Genomic DNA, 13,912 nt, shown 5'->3' on the forward strand with positions numbered 1-13,912 from the left:
CTGAACATAGCAGCATGGGGGATTGTTTACCACTCAGGACCAAGCTGGTATCACACTTGGAATAGTTCTTCTTTGAACTGTGGCTGGACAGGAAAACACTGAAGCAAACTTCACAGAGATGCTACATGATTGACACAAGCACTTTCCAAGCTTCTCATGCAGGTCATGCAATCCCTACCTCTTCCCTGAGGCCAACAGCCAAGTTTTACAGGATGGATTGATTTATGGGAAGACAAACTACAGAGTAAAATATCACAGTTAGGCTAACCAGAACAAGAATGTGGGCACAGAGGTGTTTCCTGCAAACAGGATTTTCAGCATGAGCAAAAAGCCATCTCCTACTTTTCTTGCTCAAGTCTCTGGGGACTCAGCTACAATACAGCTCTGTGCACTGGAGTGAAGGGGGGTGTCACAAGAAGGTGTCAAGTGCCACATCAGACCATCTGTTTATAGAGTCTGGCTACATGTCTGTCTTCTCACAGTCTTTAAGAGGGTGGCCTCTTTTCCTTGTCTGGAAAGGGAACCGTGCAGTATCACACTAAAGCTAAATGCGGTTCAGGTTACACTCTAAAAGTTAGCATCATGAGTGGCATCTCACATATGTTTTACAGCAGTCCTTCAATACTTTACAAGTCCTTCGATATTAGTAATAAACCATGGTACTGTGCTACTTTGTGCACAAAAGGTCAAAAGGCTTCAGGGGACAGGCATTTGGCAGATGAAATGGGTTATTTGAAGCAGGCATTAATTAGGCAAAATGTAGGGGGATAAGACATACTTTTACCTTTTTAACTCTCACTAACCTGAGATGTACGTCCCCATACCCTTCCAAGAGGAAGGAAAGTGTGAGATGTAACTGGATGCTTGCCACATCGTATAGCTCCCATGTTGTGGCAAGGTATTTTAAATGCAAAGAGGTATTTTAAAACATCCACAAGATGAACCATTCTCTTAGAAGAAACGGTCCCAGATCCAAAGTTAGCTTCTACATCTGTTTACAAAGTACTAGACTTTTCACATAAAGTTGTATCTATCTTCCTAAGAGAAGGACTCAGTCTGGCAACTGTCCAGCAGGATTAGTTCAGTTATGTTTAAACTTTAGAAAGCGGCAGAAAAAAAGTGCTTGAGAACCAAAGGAAAGCAAGTTGTTTAACATTTGGGCAGACCTGGATTTGTATTCTGTAGCAGAACCAATGGTTCTTTCTCCCTTCTAGAGTTCTCAGTAGAAGGCAACAGGCACCAGCTCCACTCTACTTCCAGAGCTTAAAGACCTCCACAAAAGGCAGAAGCTTGATCTCTTTAGAAACGTTTAGAAAAACATGGCTGTTTTGACTTAAGTCTCCAGTTGTTCTCCTCTAGCTCTGTTAAGTTCCACATCTAGCTGCAAGGAGATCGTTTCAAGAGCATTGTTTGTTATGAGACTTGAATTATTGTCAGAAGGGTTCTGCAGCTGCATTCACAGGAACATCATAACTCATTTTCACATGCCAGAGAGCACCTTGTTAATGAACAAGCTTAGCACACCCCATGTTTTGTTTCAAGCTTCGTTTTCAGAACTTGAGCTCTGACCTTCTGAATAGCAAAGCAGCAGCCAGGATTCAGACCATGAGCAGGAAAACTTGAATCCAGCATATGACTAGGAGTCATTCCTAATCCAAGAAGCCAGATTTATATCTGATTACAGATGGAACAGTTTTTTAAGCTTGTCCAAACTAAACTGCTTTCTCCCAGAGACATAAGGGTTTGTGTTAAAGCTCTGCAGACATACTGTGCAGCAGGTTTTTTTCCTGTTCATGCTCTAAAAGTAGGTTTAGCTGCATTGTTATCTTAGTATCCAGTGTCAACAAAGTGCCAATTTGGCTGAGATAGTTTGAGAGCAAACAGTAGTATTTTTTTAAATGTTAACAGATGCAAAGGACTGTGGAGAAGCAGAGAGAAGAAACAAGAAGGAAAAAGATGATAGAGGACTGTAAGCCCTGTAGTGTCCTGGTAAAGACTTCATCTAAACAAGCAAGGATACACCTCCGTATTGCATTATGGTGTGTTTCCTCAGGCATTAGCATTTCTCCTCACAGGATCAGGGGTGTTTCATAAAAGCAAGTCAGATCACTGTGTAAGTAAAGGAGGCAGATACATTCAAAGAAGAACACTCATGTTTTCATCTCAAACCATGGAAGAGCTCGAGGAGCATGCTCTGGTAGGATCTCTGTGCTAATTTACACAGGTGTGATTTAAGGGATAGCCTTCCATCAGGTTTGCCTTTTCCAGCAGAAAGGCATTTACTCCCAGAGGGGCAGAGCAAAGAAAGTATGTATCTGTTGGAATTAAAGAACAAAACAGAACCTGCACAGTACGACTGCTTCACCCCCTGCTTTAAGGGGAGCAAGTGAGGAGAAGCAGTTTTCATACTGTGAGGAAATACTACATATGTCTATCTACAGAGACTGAGGGAAGAAACAAGACATGAGATCTACAGACTAATTCATCTACAGAAACAGCCTTGGCTGTCACTATGACACATACAGGTGTTCAGCACATTTGGCTTCAAGCAAAGTATAGTGATCAGGAGCACACCAGTCAGCACACTGAAGTCAGCATACCAATCCTGAAGAGGCCAAGCTGATCAATGGCAATAAATGGTACTAATTAAAGTTTTCCAGGGATTTTCTTGGTAACAGTACAAGCCAGAGCTTTGTCTCTGCAGCATCCAAGATTTTAACTTACAATTTGTCTTATACTAGCACCTAAAAAGCTACAGCAAAGGTGCTGGTCCTACCATGGGACTGAATATCATCCAGGGTAGTCGATCACTCAATTACCACATGTCTGAGCTTTCACCACTGAACTAGTACCAAGTAGCTGTTGCTAACACCATCTGCAGCAGTGAGGGGGAGAGAGGCTTCTCTGCCCTTGAGCAACACCTGCACTGCAGCATATTCCTTTTGAGGAGCATATCACATCATTCAAGCTCACTGGAAAAGTGAGGCCAACTATGCAGACTAAGACAAGTGTTTTCATACCCTAGGAGGTCCTTCAGAAGTACAGCAAGTTCCATTCAAGCAGCGTAAGGCAACGCTTTCCCATGAGAACAGGGCATTGAACCAGCATTGTAACAGCTTTCCTGGTAGATGTGACGGAGGGAGGCTTCACCCCTTACTAGTATTTTGGCTTTGAGAGACTACTCTCAGACAGGCAGCATTAGCATGGTTTAAGAGATGTCTAGGGGTTTTTTTTTGTGTTTGGCGGGTTTTTTCAGCCAAATTCAGTTTGAGATTAGGACACAGACTAAAAATAAGAAACAGGATTAAAGCATAAGCCATCCCATCATTAATAACACCACAGACCACTGCAACTATAATTTTCCAAGACAGGCAGAGAGGTTGTCATCTGTATAGTCTGTACTCCCTAATTTAAGGGTATTATCTAGGAGCAAGTAAAACTAGTTGCTATTTACATTTTGTTCATTTTCCTGGAGAACAGAGTACTAATCTTTGCTCCTGCAGGTTACTGTAGTTCTATTCAATCTAAGACCATAAAAGCACAAACCTGAGTCCAGCAGAAGCCCATCTTCAGGGGTTAGGGACATCACTGCTTTCACTTCCAGAGTAATCTGTCACTTAATGCTTATTCCTTCATAGAAAAAGCAGTGCAAAAGCTTTGAGTGTGGCTATAAGATGCTTTGAAGACAACCTAAATACAGATCTTGGCTGAGCCTTCTCCCTGCCTGTCGTATGAATTTCGGATTACAGCCTTTATTTTTAGCTAGTTCCACTAACCTGTGTCACCTACATGCTTATTCTGACAGACATTTCCTGATTTCTGTGAAATACCTGGTTGAGCATCACCAGTCTTGGCATTGTAGCATCACCTACAGCTGTAAGCAACACTTTTTTCTGTCCTCCCACCCACCCCACCCCCAATTTAGAAAACAAAATGTGTCACCTGTCAATAAACCATTGAAGTTGGACTGGCATTGTGAATGCTAACTCATTAGGAGTTGCAGCTCACTGGATTTGTTTTCCACCTTCTGTTGGTCATTGCAGTATTGCCAATAGCTACCTTGCTGACAATTAGAAGTCCCCTGTGGGGTTTAGGAGAAGTTACTAAAAAACAAATTCTTACTGAGAGTAAATTCACTAAGCTTTTACCCCAGCACTGCAGCAGCTACCATCCCTAAGGTGGAGGTTGGAGGTTTCTGCCCCATTTCATTCAAGTGATGAGAGTATCCTTCCCCAACCACAAGAGCCTGGTGTCTCAGCTGCACTGCAAACCCAGCCCAGGCAGCCAAGTCAGCCACAGTTTAAAGAGCCAATGCACCTCTGCATTTAAGACATCACTCAAGGTCAGCAGAGAACAAGCCTCAGTGAAGTTACTTCTGAGAAATACACAAGGTCAAATATCACTTTAAATTGGCTATCATCTTCTGCAGATTGAAAGCAGATTCAAGTTACAATTTCAAAAGATACAGTTTAGGAGTTACATGTAGATTTTCATGTAGCGGTACCCAGTTCAGTCTCGCTGCTCCCGTCTTCTCTCCTGACCTACTTTACAGGAACCAGCCTCTCCATGCAGATAAGGAAGAGACCAGCTAGTGTGACAGCCAAACAATCTGTTTGAGATACCCCAAGTCCACAGTGCTAGACAACATCAGGACAACAGTCTGCAGGTTGATCTAGGAACTGCTGTCTCCCAGATCAGTGTGTCAACAGGAAATCCTGTTTTTACCCTCCGCCTCTCCCATCGTTAATTACAGGGGCACCGCGCTTGAGGCTTGTATCAACCCCCTAAGGCAACAATAAGAGAACGATGCAGCCACACAGCTGTGACTAGAGAGTTTCTTAATGTACCAGGTTATCCCCCTCTCCCCACAAAGGAGCTCAGAGGGTATCCAGCCACACAGGTAGGTTTGAAGCATTCCAGCACAGCCAGACCAGAGGATTCTTTCCAGCCATGAAGCATAACTTTTTCCACGGTGGCTGACATGCTATTGCCAAGACCCACCCTTCTGAAAACCATCTGAAGAACCAAGTTCCTCTACATACATTCTGAGTATCTGTTTTTAATATTCTGTCTCATTAAGTATGAAGCAATACTATTGAAAAGATTATGAAAGCTATGCAACACCAAATTCAACCTCAAAGTATACAGCTCCCTCCATTAAGCTGAAATAAGAACCACAAAGTAATAATAATGCTATACAGTAGAAGCTATGTTCAGTTTTACCAGATGGAAAGATTTTTTTTTAAAAAAATAGCAGTCCTAAGACAGTTAGGTTGATGCAAAATTGTCCCAAGTTAAGTGTTAGCTATCCTTCACCTCATTCAGAGGAGCTAGGAACTGACAACTCAGAGAAACTCACTGCACTGGGAAGTTGCAGATCACAGACCAAGTACAGTTTTATAACACTACCAGAGCACCTACATTGTAAGACCACCATCACCAAAAAAAATCCTATTTTTATAAATTAAGGCAGCTAAGCCAGTGCACCAACACATTGTTGTATGTGCTTTCACACCAAAGCCCTGAGTGGCTACAAGCAAAAAAAGACACAAGCACTCTTATCTTTTCAGTAAAATACTATGGTATTAACCTATCCAAGTGATACCATGAGTGTAAGAGATGAAACAGCTAGAGAGCAATTCTAGCTACTGCCATTATTAAAGACTGGAAACTGGATTCAGCCAGCAGGTTGGCTGTGGGTAGAGCACCGACAGCAAGCTGAAAGCCATGATAGGTTTAAGTCAGTTCTTTTAACTAGGAGACTAGAAAAGGGCATGCATACACACACATAGTGCAACAGGAGAAAAGACAGCAGTTCCTTTAAAGAAGGGGACAAACTAAGTTCAGCCTTTGAGAACTAATGGCCCATTTATGAAGCATGTGGCAGACCAATGCTTGTACCACCGTGGTTCAGTGACTTAACACACGTGGACTATGGAATATAACCTCCCCATTCACTGCAGTGGCTGAGGGAAGAGGACCACGAGGTTTCACAAAAGCAGGAACAGCTTTATAAATAGGTCAATTCTCAAGCAGGAGACACTTCAACCCTACTGTCCTAGGTGGAAAACAATATTCCTGTGTCCTTCCAGTACTTCTGCAGACAAGGACATGGATTTACCCATAAGGAGCCCTTATTTACCCATAACGACCTGTGAATGAGTCCACTCATTCACGGGTTCTTATGGGTAACACGATATTTGCTGGAGGGACAACACAGCAGAGACAACATCATCTGTGTCTGACACAGGTCACTGATAAACTGAGAAGAGGTGCTTACAAAAAAGGAAAAAATGGTCAGGGATGCAAAGCTATTGGCCTGCCTCAGCAATAGTAGTGATGAGCTGGTGAAATCTGGGATCCTGAGAGAAGGGAGCAAAGAGCAGGATCACATCACCAGACTGCAAAGGTGGATGGAGATCTGCACACATACACAGAGCTCTTGACTAAACTCAACTAAAAGAAAGCATAAAAAGAAGAAGCAGCAGGCACAGTTGACCCAGGAGGAATATAAAGGCAGTGTCTGAGTATGCTGGGATAGGTTTAGTGGGATATTGCCAAATCTGGCAAAGGATGAGAAGAGCAACAAGAAAGGCTTCTGCAGGTACATCAGCAGGAGAACAAATAAGGAAAATGCAGTCCTGATGGGGCAGAGGATCTGATGACAAAGAACACAGACAAGGCCAAGGTATTCAGTACTTTCTTTGCCTCCGTGGTCATGGCACTGACCAGCCTCCAGGAATCCCAGGCCACTGAGCTCTTGTGGGGAAGTACAAGGCAAACTCACCATCAGTGGGGAAGGACCAGGTGAGGAATCGTGTCAGTAAACTGGACAGGCATCAGCCCATGATGAGATGGACTATGGATGATGCCAGTGGAATGCCACTTTCAATTATCTTATCCTTATTATGGTGATGAGGGGAGGTTCCTGACGACTGTAAGAAATCTTTTTATCTTCAAGAAGGCAGATAGAGGGAACTACAGGCTGACTGAGCAAATATTAGAAAGCATCTTCAAATGCACAAAAGACACAGTGATGAGAAGTCAGCACAGACTTAAGGGCAGTCATGCTTAAACAATCCAGTGCCTGCTATGAAGATATGATTGGCCTAGTGTACAAGAGGAGAGCTTTAATGTGGTTCATCTCAACTCTACGAGGGCCACAAAAATGATCAATGGGCTGGAGCACCTCTCCTATGAGGACAGGCTGAGAGAATTGGGCTTGTTCAGCCTGGAGAAGAGAAGGGTCAAAGAGGACCTTACAGCAGCCTTCCTGTACCTGAAAGGTGCCTATAAGAAAGCTGAGAAAGAACTGTTCCCAGGGGCAGGGAGCAATAGGACAAGGGGTAATGGTTTTAAACCAGAAAAGGAGAGATCTAGGCTGAGTATTGGCAAAAAAAAAAAAAATCTTCAATATGAGGGTGGTGGATCACTGGCACAGGTTGCCCAGAGAGGTGCTGGAGGCCCCATCCCTGTAAACATTCAAGGTCAGGCTTGATGAAGCTCTGAGCAACCTCATGTAGTTAAAGTGTCCCTGCTTACTGCAGGGGGGATTGCCTAGATGACCTTCAAAGGTCCCTTCTAACCTAACACATTCTGTGATTCTATATCCTCTTGGACTTGATGATGAGGTACAAACTAGGCATATGTAGAGCAAAACGGACTGAAAACTGGCTAAATTACTGAGCTTCAAAGGCTGTGATCCTACAAATTCCAACTGGAGAGCAGTCATTGGTGGACTACCAGAGCAAAAAGTAGTAAGGCCACTAGTGTTTAACACCTTCATTAATGCCCTAAATGATGGGACATGCTGTATCCTTAGCTAGAGTGCTGAGAGTATAGAGCTGGGGGGAGTGTTTGCTACATCAGATGGTTGTGCTGCCATTCAGAGGGACCTCAACAAGCTAAGAGAGGGCCTGATAGATACCTCATGAAATTCAACATTAGGAAATACAAGGTCCTGCACCTGGCAGGAATAATCCCACGTAGCAGCATCTGCTGGGGACTGACTCACTGAAAAGCAGCTCAGCAGAAGGAAAGAAGAAAACCCCCACAACAAAACACTGACAAAAAAAAACCCCACACCACACACAACAGATCTCAATGGAAAAGTTGACCATGTGCCAACCACATGCCTCATGGCATAGGCAGTCAATCTGGAGAGGAGACCATTTAGGGGATCTTATAAATATGGATAAATACCTGATGGAAAGGTGCACAGAAGGTGGTGAGATTCTTTTCAGTAGATCCAACAACAAAGGAAGAAACAATGGACAAAATGAAACACTGGATATTTCACTTAAACATAAGATATTTTACTTTGAGGGTGACTGAATGTAGGAAGACAAATTGCCCAGAGATATGAGACAGATTGGCCAGAGATATACTCAAAAGCCAACTTCACAGTGTCCAGTACAGCCTTTCCTAGATAAATCTCCTCTCTGCTAAGGGGCTGTACTACATGATACCCCAAAATGCCTTCCAGCCTCATTTTCCCTGTGATTGTCAGTTTTCTGTTCCTGTATATTGGAATTTACATCAACTCATCCATACTGACATTGCTTTATGAGTTCACCAACTTCAGTTCCTGAATTTTTGTAGTTGCTGGTCTCTCTCAAGACTGAGAATTTGCTTCCAGCTTGCCTCAGGAACAGTACATGATGCTGGCCTAACAGGTCTCATTTAGACAGAGAAGGAAGAGGTTTGTAGAACCTCAGGCGGATCTATTTTAAACTTTCAGATTATACTGCAAACTGGTTTCATCTGTGGGTGGATGAAGTTAAGAGCAATAATTATAAACTAGCAACCAAGGAGGCTGGAAGTAGAGCTCCAGCCTCTCAGTATACTTTTTTTTGCTGGAGACTTTCCAGGCTCCCTTCCAGAATACGAGTGCCAAGTAACAGCACTCCTGCAAAGACACCAAGTATTTATACTTGATCAGATGCTAATGCAGGCCTAGGTGTTCACCAGGGTGGTAGCTTAGAAGCAGAGAAGCATTGGGTCACAGGCAAGAGAGAGTTTTCAGTTACCAACCACAAGTTTGTGGTAGGAGTTTCAACATCTACTGCCATGAACTAGCAAATTCAAGCTATGTGTTCACTGCAAGCCTGGTATTCCACATCAGCTCTGCTTGATATACATACTACCCATAAAAAAACCCTGAAGCTCACTCTAGCTGTCTCAACAGAGCCAAAGACAAAGCATAGGCATCTTCACAGAAGAAGAGCTGAACAGCTTATAGGTAGTTGACCACAAGTACAGTGTCAGGTAGTCAGAGGTGTCTGTAAGAGGACAGAGGAGTCCAAGACCTAGGACAGGTGGGTTATTAAAGCTTTTGTATTGCCAGGGTCCCGACTCCCAGCACAAGTATCTAGCCTATCAAATAGTTGTCAATCTCAACACAGACCACAGCAAGAACAAACAACATCATCCTGTTAGGAAGGTATTGTCATGATCCAGAACTAAAGGGACTAAAAAGACCACAGCTAGAGGACAGCAGGACTAAGCCTTACAGAACACTTTCTGATTTTGCTCAGCCTTGTACTTCCAACACTTATCAGCATGTTTACTGCACAGCCTCTGCAGGGCTGCATCCGGAGTCTCACCATGCTTCTACAACCATTTCAGCACAGCCACACACAGCAGAACACCATCTACTTTTCACCTCTGCTCCCAACTCAGAAACCCATTAACAATGCCTCTTCTCCTCAGCATGGAAGTGTTTGTCCTAGACTACAGCACAGATTCGCAATTGAAAGTGAGAAACTAGTGGAGCCAAGTAGTCACATGTAAGCAGAACTTCCTTTCGCTCCTTGTCTCCTTTAAAAAAAAAAAAAATCCACACTGACACTTCCCCATTTGTCTTACCTTCCTCTGCAGAGGATCTGCTTTGAAAAAGCAGACCTCAAATTAAGTTTGCATGCCTTCCAAAAGTTCTGTAAGACAGCAAGAACTCATTTTTTACAGCTAACTCTGCAACAGGCCCTGCCCGTGTATCCCGCTGGATGGTTTCCTCCTGCTTGTTTCCCTCTGTCCTGATGTAAAAAAAAAAAACAAACCCAAAAACCCAAACAGTGGGGGTGGTGTTAGCACTGCTTAGGTTCAGTGTTAGCTGTCTCCTTATTTGGAAGCTAGCAAGGGTAAAGGAAAATAAATTTGAAAGAGCTGATGGTGGTCAGGTATCAAGACAACTTTTCAGGGAATTAAGACTTCAGAGGAACAGAATGTTTTGCAGAAAGATCTGGCCCAGTGCAGAAATGCTTCAGAGACAATCTACCACTCAAGTGTTTCATGTCCACTGCAGAATCACTGGGAAAGCAAAGTACTTAGCCAGAAACATCCATTTCATTTAACAGGTTGGATGCTGCTAAGACATCAAGATTTCCTGGCTCCTATAACAGCTCTCCTACAAATCAGGGTAAAGATGCTATTTAAGACAATAAACCTTCTGCAGCCCTCTCTGTAGGATTCAGGTAACTTGAGATGAGTCTACCTGGAAGGCCCTCAGAGCCAGGGGAGCCACAGAAAGCAACAGAGAAGGTTCTTCCCTTTCCCATGATCTACTGCTCTAATAGTATTAGCCACTGTTCCTAAAAAGCAACCAAATGTTTATGAGACTCCAAAGTTCAACATAGTCTAAGATACTAGATCAGCCCCATATTTGAATCAAAAACCAACAGGACACTTGCAGGCAGGGTTCCTGCCCTCCAGGTTCCTCTGACTCTGGATAAAGTAGCATTCTTATTCAGCAGCTCAAAAAAACCCACAAAACCCAAAACCAAAACAACCCAATGAAAGTATGCCTTAAAGAATGCCAAGTGGTGATAACAGAGGTTCAACACTTCAGGCTGCACATCTGTGGCACTGGAAACTGAAAAACTTTACGGGCAGACAACTTCCCTTCTGCACTTTCTCCCCTCAGAGGGTTTCAGTCTTGAGTACTTTTGTCTTGCAGCAGTGTTTAGGAAGTATTTGCTCAGAACACGTAAGAACCCAGAAAAAGCCATCCAGTAGTGGGCCAGCCATTACCACCACCCCTCTGCCAGGAGGACATCTTAGTCCAGGCCTGGTGGCCCTTACAGCAGTTTACTGACTCAGTCACTTTGAAGCACACTTTCCACCCAAACTTCATGGGACTCTGCAGAAAAGCCAGGAGAGCAGACAAGTATGGCTCCTAATAAAGAATCAATAAAAGACAGCTGCAGAGCTTTAAGCCCAAATCACACTTGACTACTGACCTCCCTCTATTACCCAGCTATTGGAGCTATCCGTGGATCATCAGCTGATTAGTGAGCCAGCCTTTCAAGAGATTAATGACCCACCACCAGAGATTGAGACCAAAAGACATAATAACAACCTAAAAAGCTGTTTTTACCTATTTACCTCCACTTACCATACTTGCTCTCTAGATTACTCAATACACACTGCAAGCAGTTGAAGTTTACTATGGCATTAAAGTTAGCAAAACCTGTTTGTTGGCTGAAGTTTTTCCTAGGTGGGAAAGAAATCATCCCTCAGGTATTAAACAGAAGAAGGGACATCCCTCACACAGCAGAGCTACTGGACTCCTTCCATCAGGAGGATCAGACATGTGGCTTTTTCTGCTAATTCAGCTAGAAGGAAAAGATAAAGAATGCTGCTCTCTTCCTACTGGAAATCCTATTATTTTGCAAGGCTCACTTACCCTAGTGCCATTTCCCGGTCAACCACAGAACTGGTCTTGAGTCTAAAAAAATTGCTTACCTCTGCCCCTTTCTGCTCTCCCCTTCAGAGTGTTTCTGTGCTGTTAACTGCCTAGAATGGGACAGTACTACATAGAGGTACTAGAAGATGTCCTTCACCTGTGTTGCTAGTGGAAGAACTGGGCAAAAACCTTTCTGCTTACAAGATATTAGCTGGCCACAACCTGAGGCCAGAGAGGTATTTTTGCTTTTAGGGTATCACAGATGTTGATACACTTCTCAGACACCTCAAAGCAGTAAAGTGCATGCTCCAAAAGCCAAAAAAAAAAAAAAACCCCAAACAAAAAAAAAAGAGAGCTCTTTAATACAGCTGAGGAAAGAAGTTACAGGGTGTGAAGCACTCCTCTGAACACAGCCTTTCACCAGCCACGCACCAGTGTGGATGGACAGTACTAGCAGAGTGAATACAGTACCACTACTGCACACCCGAGCTGTGGGAAGACCCCTGGAAGCAGCCGCCAACCTCTGCTGCTACAGGTTTGTCAGACAGCAACCGAGTTACATGTGTAAATCCAGCCTACCATAAACAAAAGGATTCCACAATGCCTACTCCCACCTCGCTCAGATGCCCCATCTCTCAGAGGGCCGAGGGAGGCGTACGTTCCCAGGGGGAAGGCGAACCTGGTTTATCACTTGAGCAACTGTGGGCAAATGCTCAAGGAGAAGACTCCTTGCGTGGGCAGGAACAAGTGCTGAATCCGAGCAGCACAGCTGCAAGGCTGCAGAAGGTGACACACAGAAGAGGCTGGGCTACCTCGGCTTATTCCCCCAGAGCACGGGAGGGCATCTGATCCAGCACTGCCAGCAGCCCCACGGCCAGACAAGCCACCCTGCCCAGTTCTGCAGCTCCACGCTCGGAAGGAAAAGAGCTGTAGGAAGCACTTCTAGCCATCAGCAGCTCTGCAACACCTTCTACAGACACCACCTGGCCCAGAACTGCTTGTCACGAAATTTCCAGCTGATCTCACCCCTTCTAACCCTTGCTCCCAGGAAATCCTACCTTAACACATTTCAGGAAGTCTACCCACAGAAACACCAAGTCCCTGCAAGACTAGTTAACATAGCGGCAGTGCCACCTCTGCTGCTTCCACGTTCGGGAATTATCGCATCCAAGGCCCTCTCGCAGGCGAGGCACTTGACAAAGCCCATTGGCATCCTGCTGACTGACACATGCCAGAGCTAGGGAAGGGAAAGCAGGCACAGATATACCCCTGCAACAGCATCCTTCCCATACAACACCGCTACGTAGAAGCGCGCAGGAGCTCAGCTCCAGAGAGAACAATCACAGACAAGTTGCTGGCAAGCTCGGTGGCAGAGAAACAACAGCAGCTCCAAGCCTTCTTCCCCGCGAGGGCTACAGGAAGGAGACAGCACAGGAGTTGCAGGAACTCCTGAAGCGTTCAGACCCATTTGTGGAGGGTATGAGACACAGGAAGAAACCAGCCAGTACAATCTCGCCTCTCACACCCACTCCGGCGAGAGCATCAGCACCGGTGCCCCAACCGGTCCCTCGCACAGGGACTATTGATGCCTGCATCCCCCCCCATGCCCCCCTCCCCGCGGCCCTTCCCAAACCGGGCAGCCCCGGCTCTTGAAGTGGAAGCCAAGGCTTCGCCTCCCCGCGAGGAGGCAGGGACGTAGCCGGGGAAGGGGCTGTGGTGGGGAAACGCACACAGAGCCTGTCTCCCTCCTCTCCATGTTCCCCTTCAAAAGCAGTGACACCCACACGCGCAACTACCGCGCACCCCCACCCCCCCCCCCCCCCTTTCCTTCCCCAGACCGTACCTTGTCGGCGATGCTGCGCGGCTGGATCAGGTCGGGGCTGGGGGTGAGCGCCGGCCCCATCTCCTCGCTGCTGGACGTAGCTAAAGGATGCGGCATCTCCCGCAGCGACTTGGGCCCGGAGGACGGGAGAGGCTTGGGTGCGCCGGCCGCGCCGCCAGACATCGCGCCAGGACCAAGAAACGACCGAGGGAAGGAGGGAGCGGAGGCCGCGCCGCCTCGGCGGGGAGCTACGGGGCCGCGGCCGAAGCCTGCTCGCCACCACCGCGCTACGAGGAGGAGGAGGAGGGGAAGGAGGAGGAGGAGAAGGAGGAGGAGCGAGAGGAACGCCTGCCTGCGCCGCCGCCCGCCCCTTTAACAAACACCATCCGCGCCACCTGCCGCCCCTG

The 13,912-nt window shown here is 45.7% G+C and overlaps 1 protein-coding gene across 1 annotated transcript in view; it reads right to left on the reverse strand.

Annotated features, from left to right (window-relative positions):
• Window positions 1-13,688, reverse strand: part of SNX30 (sorting nexin family member 30) — a gene marked incomplete at its 5' end in the record, with an annotated part of 44,494 nt that extends 30,806 nt beyond the window's left edge. The window contains one exon of the mRNA XM_084278329.1: window positions 13,527-13,688. Coding sequence (XP_084134455.1) covers window positions 13,527-13,688 — 162 coding nt within the window. The remainder of the gene's footprint in view (window positions 1-13,526) is intronic.
• Between the last annotated feature and the right edge of the window lie 224 nt (window positions 13,689-13,912).

This window comes from Gallinula chloropus, assembly GCF_964237585.1.
Source record: "Gallinula chloropus genome assembly, chromosome: Z".
NCBI classification, from domain to species: Eukaryota; Metazoa; Chordata; class Aves; order Gruiformes; family Rallidae; genus Gallinula; species Gallinula chloropus.